General features: G+C 42.3%; 1 protein-coding gene across 3 annotated transcripts in view; it reads left to right on the forward strand.

The window, feature by feature from the left end:
• myo1ea (myosin IEa) overlaps window positions 1-12,614 on the forward strand; it is a 151,546-nt gene that overhangs the window by 85,783 nt on the left and 53,149 nt on the right. For all 3 annotated transcript variants that reach the window (XM_080214452.1, XM_080214450.1, XM_080214451.1), the window contains exons 10-14: window positions 162-358; window positions 2,959-3,039; window positions 4,235-4,321; window positions 6,822-6,908; window positions 10,727-10,894. In XM_080214452.1, the coding sequence (XP_080070578.1) occupies window positions 162-358; window positions 2,959-3,039; window positions 4,235-4,321; window positions 6,822-6,908; window positions 10,727-10,894 (620 nt within the window). The remainder of the gene's footprint in view (window positions 1-161; window positions 359-2,958; window positions 3,040-4,234; window positions 4,322-6,821; window positions 6,909-10,726; window positions 10,895-12,614) is intronic.

Consider the following 12,614-nt stretch of genomic DNA (forward strand, 5'->3'; position numbering starts at 1 on the left):
TAACCACTGTGCCACCCTTCTGTTCCCAGCAATGATGATAATTTGAGTGCACCCGCTGATTAAGACATGAGTTGGTAAGGGAGCCAGGACTCCCGTATGTATTGAGCGAACAGAACTTCTCAACTGAGCTAACAAATGACTCTAACATATTTGTCCCACAGTCCTGGCATTCCCAGCTTTCCTACTTGGCATCAACCAAGAGCGATTGAAGGAAAAGTTGACGAGCCGAAAAATGGACAGCAAATGGGGAGGAAGGTCTGAAAGCATCAACGTAACATTAAATGTGGAGCAGGCCTGTTACACGAGGGATGCACTTTCCAAGGCTCTTCACTCACGCATCTTTGACTATTTGGTAGACGTAAGTACAATGGGAGCCTTTGTCTCTGCACAGAGACTAATGTGGCTTCTAATGATCAGAAAATTAGATCATGCTGTTAAATATTCAAAGAGACAGTAGCCTTGTATGTTGGCACGGTTCAACATTGCTTCCCTGGTGGGCCAGAGAAACCGCTTTGCGACATCCTTGCCGCTGTAAATCAGCAAATAAGCTGTGAAAAATGTGCTTGAAATGTTGGGCAAACAGCAATGAACATTGAATAGAATCGTAGGATCCCTACTGTACGTAAAGAGGCCATTTGGCCCTTTGAGCCTGCACTGACAACAATCCCACCTATCCCTGTAACCCCACATAGTTATCCTGCTAATCCCCCTGATACTAAGATGTGTCTGCACCCAGTCCCTATCTCTGTAACCCCATGTAGTAATCCTGCTAATCCCCCTGATACTAATGTGTGTCCACACCCAGGCCCCATGCCCCTACACCCACTAGTTTACCCTGCTAATGCCCTGAGGCTGGAATTGACCCCAGCCCCCTGGCGCTGAAAGGCAGCAGTGCTAACTGCTGTGCCACCCAGCCATCCTGTAGTATTTTTTTATATAGGTTACTAACGCATTTGTGAGTGTATTTATTTCACACAGACAGACACCCAAGGAAGTACTTTGAACAAAGGGGAACCCCCCAGACTGTTCTTTCTCTGTAGGTCAGGAACTAATTGAAGTACTCTTTATTGTACTGCATTCTTTTGTATTTGCCCACCCAACAATTGCGGAAGTCTTTTTAAACCACATGTGCTCTGCTGTTACTGCCACACAAGTAAGCTTGTTTGATAGCGTTCTGACAAGAACAATACTCCCTTCACTAACTTTCTCATGTACCAAGCACCTCATTGACACAAAAAATACTCATCAGAAATGGATGAGGGAATGCAATGAGTGTAATAATATTTGATTTTGAATCTCATATGTTAGGGCCTGGACAGGAGTTACAGAAATGTAGGAGCAGGAGTAGGCCATTCAGCCCCTCAAGCCTGCTCCCCATTTGACTATACCTTCTGTCAACCTCAATGCCATTCTCACACACTATCCCATATCCCTTGATATCTTTAATATCGAAAAACCTATCAATCTCTGTCTTAAGTACACTCAATTTCTGAATCTCTGAGGTAAAGAATTCCAAAAATTCACTACCCTCTGAGTGAAAAGATACCTCCTCACCTCAGTCTTAAATGGCCTGCCCCTTATTCTGAGACTCTGTCCCTCTGGTTCTAGACAACACACAACCCCATTCCCCTTGTCAGCACCCCCAAAAAATTAGTGGGTGTACATTAATGTTTTCTGATGGATATCTTTCCCGTCCTTCCAAAAAGTGCAGTGTCTGGCTGTGATTGGGAGCCCAGCAAGGAGCTGACAGAGGAGGGGGAGGGAAGGAAGGGAGGTGGAGTGAGGAGGAGGAGGGGGGATGAGGGTGACAGGTGGAAGGTTATGGGAGTGAGGAGGAGGAGGGGATGGGTGAAGAGGAGGAAGATGGATCTGAGGGTAAGGAGGGGGATGGGGAGATGAAGACAGAATGAGGGCATCTCCTCCGCATCCACGCCCACCTTCACTCCTCCAACCCCCTCACTCTTCATTTGTGAGCCCAGATCACAGGCGTCAGTAGACTATCGAGCCAGGGATGTGCTACAGCTGACCCCCTGAATGGTTGTGTAGATTCAAGTACCTCGGAAAGAAAATATGGGAAGAAGTCTCACAACACCAGGTTAAAGTCCAACAGGTTTATTTGGTAGCAAACACCACTAGCTTTCAGGGCTCTGCCCCAAAATATGGGCTCCCCACTCACCTGATGAAGGGGCAAAGCTCCAAAAGCTAGTGGCTCTTGTTACCAAATAAACCTGTTGGACTTTAATGTGGTGTTGTGAGACTTCTTACTGTGTTTACCCCAGTCCAACGCCGGCATCTCCACATCGAGAAAATAAGGGGCCACTGCAGACAGGAAGCCAAATAACTTGCGCTGAGAGCTTATTAATACTCTTTATCTAATACAGTTTGCCTATCGTAGAATCTCTAACGTGCAGGAGGAGGCCATTCGACCCATCAGGCCTGCACCAACAACAATCCCTCCCCAGGTTCTATCCCCATAAGTCCATGTATTTACCCTGCTAATCCCCCTGACACCAAGGGGCAACTGAACATGGCCAATCCACCTAACCCGCACATCTTTGGACTTACATTAATGACTCTGCTGATAACTTTGTTCCTTGTAGCCTCCTCCAAGCAAGATTTCATTAGGATGGCATCCACATTACCTGTTTCAAATAAAAGCTTTTAAATCAGTAGAAGATTGCTAAAGGATTTTTGTCATCTGTTAACATTTTTAATGGCGCCTGGTGATTAGCTTTTAGAAGTTTTTATTCAGATGTGTAAAGGTGGAAGCTGAACTGTCTGTGCATTCACATTGAAATTCCGTTCTACACAACATTATCAAAGATGAATTTTATTAATGCAACACCAAGGAATTTCATATCAAAGTGGTAACTAAACTGTATGACATTTCAACTCCAAAATATTTTCCAGCCACATGTATAGTTGTGTATAGTCACAGTTATTTTATATTTTTTCCAGTCTATTAACAAAGCCATGGAGAAGGACCACGAGGAATACAACATTGGTGTCCTAGATATCTACGGCTTTGAGATTTTCCAAGTATGGCTTCAAATTGCTTTAGTACCATTTACTTATACATTTCTGGTCATGTTAATTTCAACATCAAATACAAATGAAGTCACCCAAATGACTTCTAATTCTTCTTGGAAGTGGGATATCTTGATCTTGTTTTCAGACAAAGCTCGGCACATCGAGGACTGAAGGGCCTGTACTGTGCTGTACTTTCTAGGTTTCTATGTTTTGTTTCAATGCAAGCTTTGTTCTTTAAAGTACTTGTATCTGTTGTGAATTTCAGTAAATGTTGGCATTCCCTCTTAGGGCAGGAAACTATGAATGATATTAGTAGATGAACACTTGGTGCATTGGAGTGATATCCCTTTATTTCCCTGTTTTTTAAATGTGGGTTTTTTTTTTAATTCATTCATGGGATATGGGCAATGCTGGTCCATCCCTAGTTGCCCTTGGAGGGCAGTTGAGAATCAACCACATTGCTGTGGCTCTGGAGTCACACGTAGGTCAGACCAGGTAAGGACAGCAGATTTCCTTCCCTAAAGGACAGTAGTGAACTGGATGGGTTTTTACAACTATCTACAATGGTTTTGTGGTCATCAGTAGATTCTTAATTCCGGATTTGTTTTATTGAATTCAAATTTTACCATCTGCCGTGGTGGGATTTGAACCCAGACCCCCAGAACGTTAGCTGAGCTTCTGGATTAATATTTTAGCCACTAGACCATCACCTCCCCAAGTTTCACTAGTTTTTTTATTCATTCGTGGGACATGGGTGTCGCTGGCTGGCCACCATTTACTACCCATCCCTAGTTGTGCCCTTGAGAAGGTGGCGGTGAGCTGCCACCTTGAATCGCTGCTGTCCACTGGCTGTGGGTTGATCCACAATTCCGTTAGGGAAGGAATTCCAGGATTTTTGACCCAGTGACTGCGAAGGAAAGGCAATATGTTTCCAACGCAGGATGGTGAGTGTCTTGGAGGGGAACTTGCGGGTGGTGCTGTTCCCATGTATCTGCTGCCCTTGTCCTTCTACATGGAAGTGGTCATGTGTTTAGAAGGTGGGTTTAAATGGGTTAATGACACTGCTAAAACAACAGAGAATTGCTGGACCCAGACCTGCTGCTTGACCCGTCAGTATAACTAATACTCGTTTCTAAGCCTCACTGAAAGCTTTTGTATGCTGCCACTGTCTCCGTTTTTAAGATGTTCTCCTCTGTATTTGCAGAAAAATGGCTTTGAGCAGTTTTGCATCAACTTTGTGAATGAGAAGCTGCAGCAGATATTTATTGAGCTCACTCTGAAAGCTGAGCAGGTACGGCCGATGTTCTAATTTATTTATCGAGTTTAAAGAAGCCCATTCGCTTAGACGTCCCTTTTTATACAAACGAGTTCATTACAATGTCAGGCTGCGTTTCCATATAACTTATTCATGCCCTCTGGTTTGCTCCAGAAATATATCCCAGACATTTGCATTTTTATAATGAAGGTGCAGCAGCTAGTTTGGGAGATAAGCCCTTGAATGATGTGGTACTGTTCCAGGCTCAAGAGGCTAAATAGCCCACTTCTGTTCCCACTTCCCCCATTATTTAATCTGTAATCCTATTTCATGTAAGGGTTTGGCCATTGGAATATACTTCTGTTTTGCTTGGCTGTATAGTTGAAGCGTGACTAATACAGGAAACTTGGAGAATGAAGGCTCATCTATTTATATAAGATCACCTGAACCAGCGGATTATATTACAGCCCTTTACTATTTTATACCCGATGCTTACTTTCCACAACACAGGCAGCTTTACTTCTGTGCGTATCAGTTATGTGCAACTTTAAAGAAAAACTAGATTCTTCTCTCATCCGTTTCGGATTAATTCTTGTCCACTTTCTATGCAAGGAAGATCGGCACAAATTTTCATACACGCACGCACACACCCTGTTTCTATTTTGGATAACCAGCATCCGCAAGATTTTAGATAAAAGCAAACTACTGCGGATTCTGGAATGTGAAACCAGAAGAGAAAATGCTGGAAAATCTTAACAGGTCAGGTAGTATCTGAAAGGAGAGAAAAGAGCTGATGTTTCGAGTCCAGATGATCCTTTGTCAAAGCTAAATGGCATTGAAAGTGAAAGATATTTATTTTGGCCATTCACACCCTTTATTCTCTCTCTGGACTGCCATTAGCAGCCTTTTCCCTTGTTTTTGTGGCTATGACTTATCTTTCATTCCCTCCCCCTGCGGTATAAATATCTCTCACTTTCTATGCCTTTTATCTTTGACAAAGGGTCATCTGGACTCAAAACTTCAACTCTTTTCTCCTTACAGGTGCTGCCAAACCTGCTGAGATTTTCAGCATTTTCTCTTTTGGGATCTGTAAGATTTTGTTTTTTACGAAATGTGTAGTCTGGAAACAACTATTGGAATAGCTACAGACAAACATGTAATATATTTACAAAATGTTCAATATTTGTCCAATAGTAGCATTAACCCATTTATTTAAAATTATCAAATAAATGTGTTCAACTTTCATCCATGATTAAATCAAGCCTAATAAATAAATTAATTAGTTTGAAGTTTATGATATATTTATTTGGAAGATTTTGGGTGACGGAGCGCTCCTTAAAACTTCTATCTATTCAACATTCATGTTGATTTTAAAGCAAGTCTTTAAAAATAATTGTAATAATTGTTCAATATATGCACTTCAATTAGATCAGAACTTTCTAATTTTCAGGAAATATGCCCATTCTGTCATCATAAGTCCACAACTAAGATACAGACTATTTTCTTCATTTAAGTAGCTAAGGAACAACATGGTTTATACAGTATTCTGTCTGCCACTGACGCAATAATTTGATTATATATCTCATAGAATTATAGAATCACTACAGTGCCAAAGAGGCCATTAGGCCCATCAAGTCTGCATCAATTCTCTGACAAAGTATCTTAACAGGCCCGCTCCTCCATGTCTCCATAAACCTACACATTTCCCATGGCTAAACCATCTAATATACACATCTTGGGACACTAAGGGGCAAACCATCTAACTTGCACATCTTTGAACTGTGGGAGGGAACCAGAGCACCTGGAGGAAACACACACAGACATGGGGAGAATGTACAAACTCCACATAGATAGTGAACTGAAGCTAGAAGGTCCCTAATGAGGTGGGCAGCAGTGCTAACCACTGTGCCGCCATGCTGTCCAGAGGTGATGGCCAGAATTTGACCGACCTGCCCTTCCCAAGAATCGGAGTAGGCGAGGACGGGGCATGGGAAAGACCTTGGGCAGGATTTTACGGTTTCGGGACAAGCGAGGCTGGAAAATTCCATCTGATGAGTTTTCCCAGTTTTAACTGGCATTTACAAAGACCAAGACACCAAGCAATCCTCTGACTCAATGAACTTCTGAAAACTGTATTGAGCAATGTACTCATACAAATGACCGATATTCTCTGGACCCTTCTGTGAATTAGCAAGTCAAAATAGTTTTTTTTTATAGTTATAATTGATGAAAGTCCATTTTTACGTTGCATTATTTTCTCAGAAGGCATATAAAAAGAAATGTTCAATCCAAGAAGCAGCTTTTGTTTTTTATTATATTTAGTACTACAAGGTTTCACCTTGAGAAAGACAATTATAAATATATCCTTGAGACTCAACACTGTTAGACAAAATTGGGAGTTGCAGTCCTGCACATTGGACACAGTGTTTTAATGAGCACTCTTGCTTTTCAGTGTTCTTTATTTCAGCTGCATTGCAAATAATATCTTTTCGGGCTGAATGAGTCATCTGTTGTTGTGTAATTTTCATCTCCTTAGGAAGAATATGTGCAAGAGGGAATCAAATGGACCGCAATCGACTATTTCAACAACAAAGTAGTCTGTGACCTCATAGAGAACAAAGTTGTAAGTATTGGAACTGAGTCTTGTATATATTCGGAGTGATGTCCAAATATATTAAACCGCATTTTCTTCAATGCTTCATTGTTCAGCAGCAAACACTATGGTGTGGCTTATATTTAAAAAAAAGGACATCTGCTTTTTCCTTCAATCAGTTGTTGATTGGTTTCCAATAAGATACTTCCCTTGCACTTTGATCCAGTTGCACAGATACTTCTGCTTAAGATGTCAACATTTAAGAAAAGTTCCTTAATCTTCCTTTCAACCTTTCTCATGTTATGTGGGATCTATCTCTGCAATGCTGGTGTACCCTTCATATCGTGGAGACACCGGCGTTGAACTGGGGTAAACACAGCAAGAAGTCTCAGGTTAAAGCCCAACAGGTTTATTTGACAGTAAACGCCACAAGCTTCCGGAACGCTGTACCTTCATCAGGTGAGTGGAGAGTGTGCCTTTATATGCCCTGTTTCTGATCAGAACTTTCCACTCACCTGACGAAGGAACAGCGTTCCGAAAGCTTGTGGCGTTTACCATCAAATAAACCTGTTGGACTTTAACCTGGTGTTGTGAGACCTCTTACTGTGTGTACCCTTCATATCAGCCATCATTTGTTTCTCCTTACTCCCCTTCCTTAACCTATTTTACAATGATAAATCTCCTGGCTAATTTTGACCATGTAACCTTTTCCGATTGTTATTGGGTTTTTTTTTGGCTACTGGTTATTAGATCCTGGTAACCAAATGTTTACTGCTGTGGTAACTGCTGTTTTTCAGTTTTGAGCACGGTGATTAGTCCAAGGGAGAACTATGGCTGGAAAATATATCTACCATTGGTCTGTGGTTACCGCCTAACTTTAACCAAGGAAGAACTTTGCAGTGATATAGGTGACACCACATTTAAAAAAAAATTCTTTCACGGGATGTGGACTTTGCTGCCTCGACCAACATTTATTGCCCATCCCTAGTTGCCCTTGGAAAGGTGATGACAAGCTTCCTTCTTGAGCCGCTGCAGTCCCTAACGTGTAGGTACACCCACAGTGCTGTTAGAGAGGGAGTTGCAGGATTTTGACTCAGTGACAGTGAAGAAACGGTAACATATTTCCAAGTCAGGATGATGAGGGAAACGTACAGATAATGGTGTTCCCAGATATCTATTGCTGTGGTCCTTCAAGATGGGAATGGTCATGGGTTTGGAAAGTGCTGCTTAAGGAACCTTGGTGAGTTCCTGCATGGCTGCCACTGTTCATTTTTTTTATTCATGGGTGTCACTAGCTGGTCAGCATTTGTTGCTCAACCCTAATTGTCCTTGGAGAGCAATCGAGAGTCAACCACATTGCTGTGGCTCTGGAGTGACATGTAGGCCAGACCAGGTAAGGACAGCAGATTTCCTTCCCTAAAGGACATTGGTGAATTAGATGGGGTTTTCCAGCAATTGACAATGGTTTCATGGCAATGTTAATTCCAGATATTTTTTATTGAATTCAAATTCCACCATCTGCCGTGACGGGATTCGAACCCGGGTCCCCAGAACATTAACTGAGGACTAATAGTCAACTAGGCCATCACCACTCATGATGGAGGGATTGAATGTTTTTTTTTGGAATGAAGTGAGCTGCTTTGTCCTGAATGGTGATGGGCTTCTTGAGTGTTGTTGGAGGTGCACTCATCCAAGTGTTGAGTATTCCGCCACACTCCGGAAAGGCTTTGGGGAGTCGGGAGGTGAGTCACTCGTTACCTGAAGCAGAAGAAGGATAACCATGTAGACTAATTATTAGGAAGGAGAATGAAGTAAAATGTATTTGTATAAAAGTGGCGTGTAACGAAAGCAGATGAGTTAAAAGTGATGGTCAATAGGAGACTAGTAGACATCCTGATAATTACTGAAAGCTAACTAAGGAAGAGAGTGAGTGGGGAGCGGAGGCTTTGTGTACTTATGGCAGGGAGGTGACATGGTTTATCACTAAAAGGAAGGAACTGGAAACTGGCACAAAGCCCATTTGGGTGGATCTGAAAGATAGAAAAGGGATAAAGTTAATGCCAAAAATTAGGAAAATGCCAAAACGTCACCACATCACAATGGTTGGATTATTGTAAAGGGAGGTTGAAAAAGTTGCTACTACAGCTGGAACGGGAGATTTTACCCATCCTGACATAGACTGGGCTTCATCTGTACTCATAAAGGTTTACTGAATTCTGTCAAAAATTTATCCTCAAATAGCAAATGAGGGAAGCGATCAAATAAGAAAAATCAGAGAAAATGAAGTTTGCATCACAGTAGCACAGCACTACTGCCTCACAGTGCCAGGGATCCAGGTTCGAATCCAGCCTCAGGTGACTGTCTGTTTGGAGTTTGCACATTCTCCCCATGTCTGTGTGGGTTTCCTCCAGGTGCTCCAGTTTCCTCCCACAGGCCAAAGATGCATAGGTTCGGTAGATTGGCCATGCTAAATTGTCTCTTAGTGTCCCAAAATGCATAGGTTAGGGGGATTAGCAGGGTGAATATGTGGAGTTGCGGAGATAGGGCAGAGGGGAGGGCTTGGGTGAGATGCTCGGTCAGAGAGTCAGTGCAGATTAGATGGACCAAATAGCTTCCTTCTGCAGTGTAGGGATTCCATGATTCTAAGTTCAAGTAGCTGGAAAGATGAGCAGATGAGAAGAATAAAGTGGAAAATATAAAAGATAAAATGTTGTTTGTCAGGAGCCAGCGATGGATGCTGAGGGGAATAGGAGTATTTACCAATATCGATGGTGTCTGTAATTAAAGAACAGGCAGAATAACAAAACTTTATTTCATTGCTCATGTTGTCCATGAAGAGTGAGCAACTCCTAAGTTGAAAGAGGTACACAAAAGAGGGAGCAGTCTGCTAAACCTTGCCAGTCATAGTAGAAAGGAAGCTGGGTACATTAATGCCAATGGATCCAGTGGTGGAGTTACCCTAGAGAAAGTCACAAATACCTTCAATGCTGACAGGAATCAGTTAACATGCCAAAGAGGCAAGTGGGTCAGCCATCTTTAGAGGAGAGACACAGGATGTAAGGGCAAAAGCAATTGAGATCTTGATGAGGGATGTAACAAGTGATCATCTGGAAGACAACTAGTGATTAGAGAGAGCCAGCACTCTCAGAAATTTTCTGGAGAGATCAAAGAAAATCCTTCTGGTGGACACGTGATTCAAAGACTAGAGGGTTTAAAGTACAATATCAAGAGGAAATTTGAAATTCAGGCAACTTTCTTTTTAGTATAGGTGATAGATTTGTGAAATACATTTTAAAAATCTGTGGCAGTGTTTGAAGAATTCCTGGTAGGATAGGAATAAAATTCTGAAACTGGTGGATCGATGGGTTTTCCTAATCCCAAAATCATTACAACATTTTGTTTTATTCCTTTGTGGGACATGGGTGCCACTGGCTGGCCAGCATTTATTGCCCATCCCTAGTTGCCCTTGTTCAGAGGGCAGTTGAGAGTCAACCACATTGCTGTGACTCTGGAGTCACATCTGGGCCAGACCAGGGAAGGACAGCAGATTTCCTTCCCTAAAGGACATCAGTGAACCAGAGGGGTTTTTCCGACAACCGGCAATGATTTCATGGTCATCAGTAGATTCTTAATTCCAGATTTCTTTTTATTGAATTCAAATTCCACCATCTGCTGCACGGGATTCGAACCTGGGTCAATAGCTAATTTTCTGGATTAATAATCTAGCAATAATGCCATTAGCCATAGTCTAACCATGAGATAGTGTCAAATGTGTACCATTTTGATAAGTAATGCTGACCATTGTATTGTCATTTTGTTATGTTTTAAGAGTGTACATTTATTCACAGAATCCACCTGGCATTTTGAGTATTTTGGATGATGTCTGTGCGACAATGCACGCTACGGGGGAAGGGGCAGATCAGACACTGCTGCAGAAATTACAGATGCAAATTGGAACCCATGAGCATTTCAACAGCTGGAACCAGGGTTTCATCATTCATCATTATGCCGGCAAGGTAACTGAACACAATGGCAATGGAATTACTCCAAGTCTTTAGACAGATGCTATCTGAGTGCCTCTTGTGTTGCTGTGACCAGAATTAGGCAACATTTGACTGATGTCCAGATATTGAGAATCATAGATAAAAATCTAAGCCTCAAGGTCAGGCCCATCAAGACCCGGGCTGCAGTGGGGGGGGAGGAAAGATGAGGATAAACATGATGTTGCAGATTAGGTCACAACAAGTCCGGGTTTTCAAACGTGGAGGAACTCCCGCTTTATCCCAAATAATTTCCAATTAAAACTAGGTTCAGACAGTGCAATCGCTGCTGTCTAATTTGATTAATTAATGAATTACTTAATTAACTTGATTAATTAATATGCGATGCTTCGCCCTTATGTGCAATGCTTTTGCTCTCTTCCCCCAAATTGGCATCTTCTGAAGGTGAGCAGACGTCCTTATCAGTGAAGAAGTTAGGTATGCAAACTATAAAGAATTAGCATTTACACGTTCCAGACACCCAGATTTCCTGAAGGAGCATCAGGCCTGTAGCTGTGTGAGCGGCTAAGACTTGTGCAAATTAATGAAGGAGCCCATTCACCTCATCTTGCTGAAAAGAAAGGCACATTGCTGAAGCTTTTCATCTCGCACTCATCCGGACAAATGCAAGAATAACAAATTTCAAAGGAGCACAACAATGGAAATCATAGAAACCTGCAGTGCAGAAAGAGGCCCTTCGGCCCATCAAGTCTGCACCAAAGACAATCCCACCCAGGCTCTACCTCCATATCCCGACATATTATACCCACTAAACTTTCTAACCTAATACCTAACCTAAATATAGTAGTGTATATTAAAGAAGAGGGTTGGCAAGTTGACTTTGATTGGGTAAGGTATTGTCATGGGTAAAAGCAAGGGGGTGAGGGGCTGTAGGCTCCCCTTGCATCTGGATAATTCAATAAAGGGCAAGGGTGGAACACATCTCTTTAGTTTGTGGTAGATCAGGCACATTTTATGTTCAAAAGCGGCAGTCTGAAAAGTACTGCTAGTCGGTATCATCACTGGCCCTCAATTCGAAGATGGCATTTACTCAAGGTCACGGGTTTCTTTGTGTGACCGAGCCCCCCACCCCGGCCACTAGAATTCCAACGATGGGGAGAGTGGGAGAATTACGGTGCACGTATCTGAAATTGTACTACCTGCTTGTCTCTTGTATTGCATTGTTCTTATTCAAATGCTTCCTTTCACTCTCTCTCACATAGTAAGTGATTGTTGCCTTATCAGGGTGTACAGATGGTCGAGTCTCTGATGAATGAATTTATTGGCAATCAGTATTTACCAGGAAAAGGTTTTTGAAATTGTTGAAGAACCACACAAGCTCTGATTGGGAGAATTCCAGAGCCATTGTGCATCCAGCAAACGGGATCATGCAAAAACTGCTTATTAATGCAGCCCAAATCTGATAACCATCTAGCTTTGTTTGTGAAGAAATTTTCCGCTTGGATCGTGAGGACCAGAAGCAGCCAGTCTCATTTCTCATTTAATCAGCAGTGCCCCACCTAATCAAAAACAGGAAATGCTCTGCAGTTAGAACTCAACAGCTGAGTATTTGTTGTGCAGCTGACTGGTACAGAAGGTTTCAAGGTCAACTTTTGTGGACTGGACACTGGATGAGAAGCATCTCCCCCGCTGCCTCGTCCCGTTTTCCCAACTCTCAAATGGGTAACGTTCCAGG

The sequence above is a fragment of the Carcharhinus amblyrhynchos genome, chromosome 28 (genome assembly GCF_965287045.1).
Source record: "Carcharhinus amblyrhynchos chromosome 28, sCarAmb.v2.hapA, whole genome shotgun sequence".
NCBI classification, from domain to species: domain Eukaryota; kingdom Metazoa; phylum Chordata; class Chondrichthyes; order Carcharhiniformes; family Carcharhinidae; genus Carcharhinus; species Carcharhinus amblyrhynchos.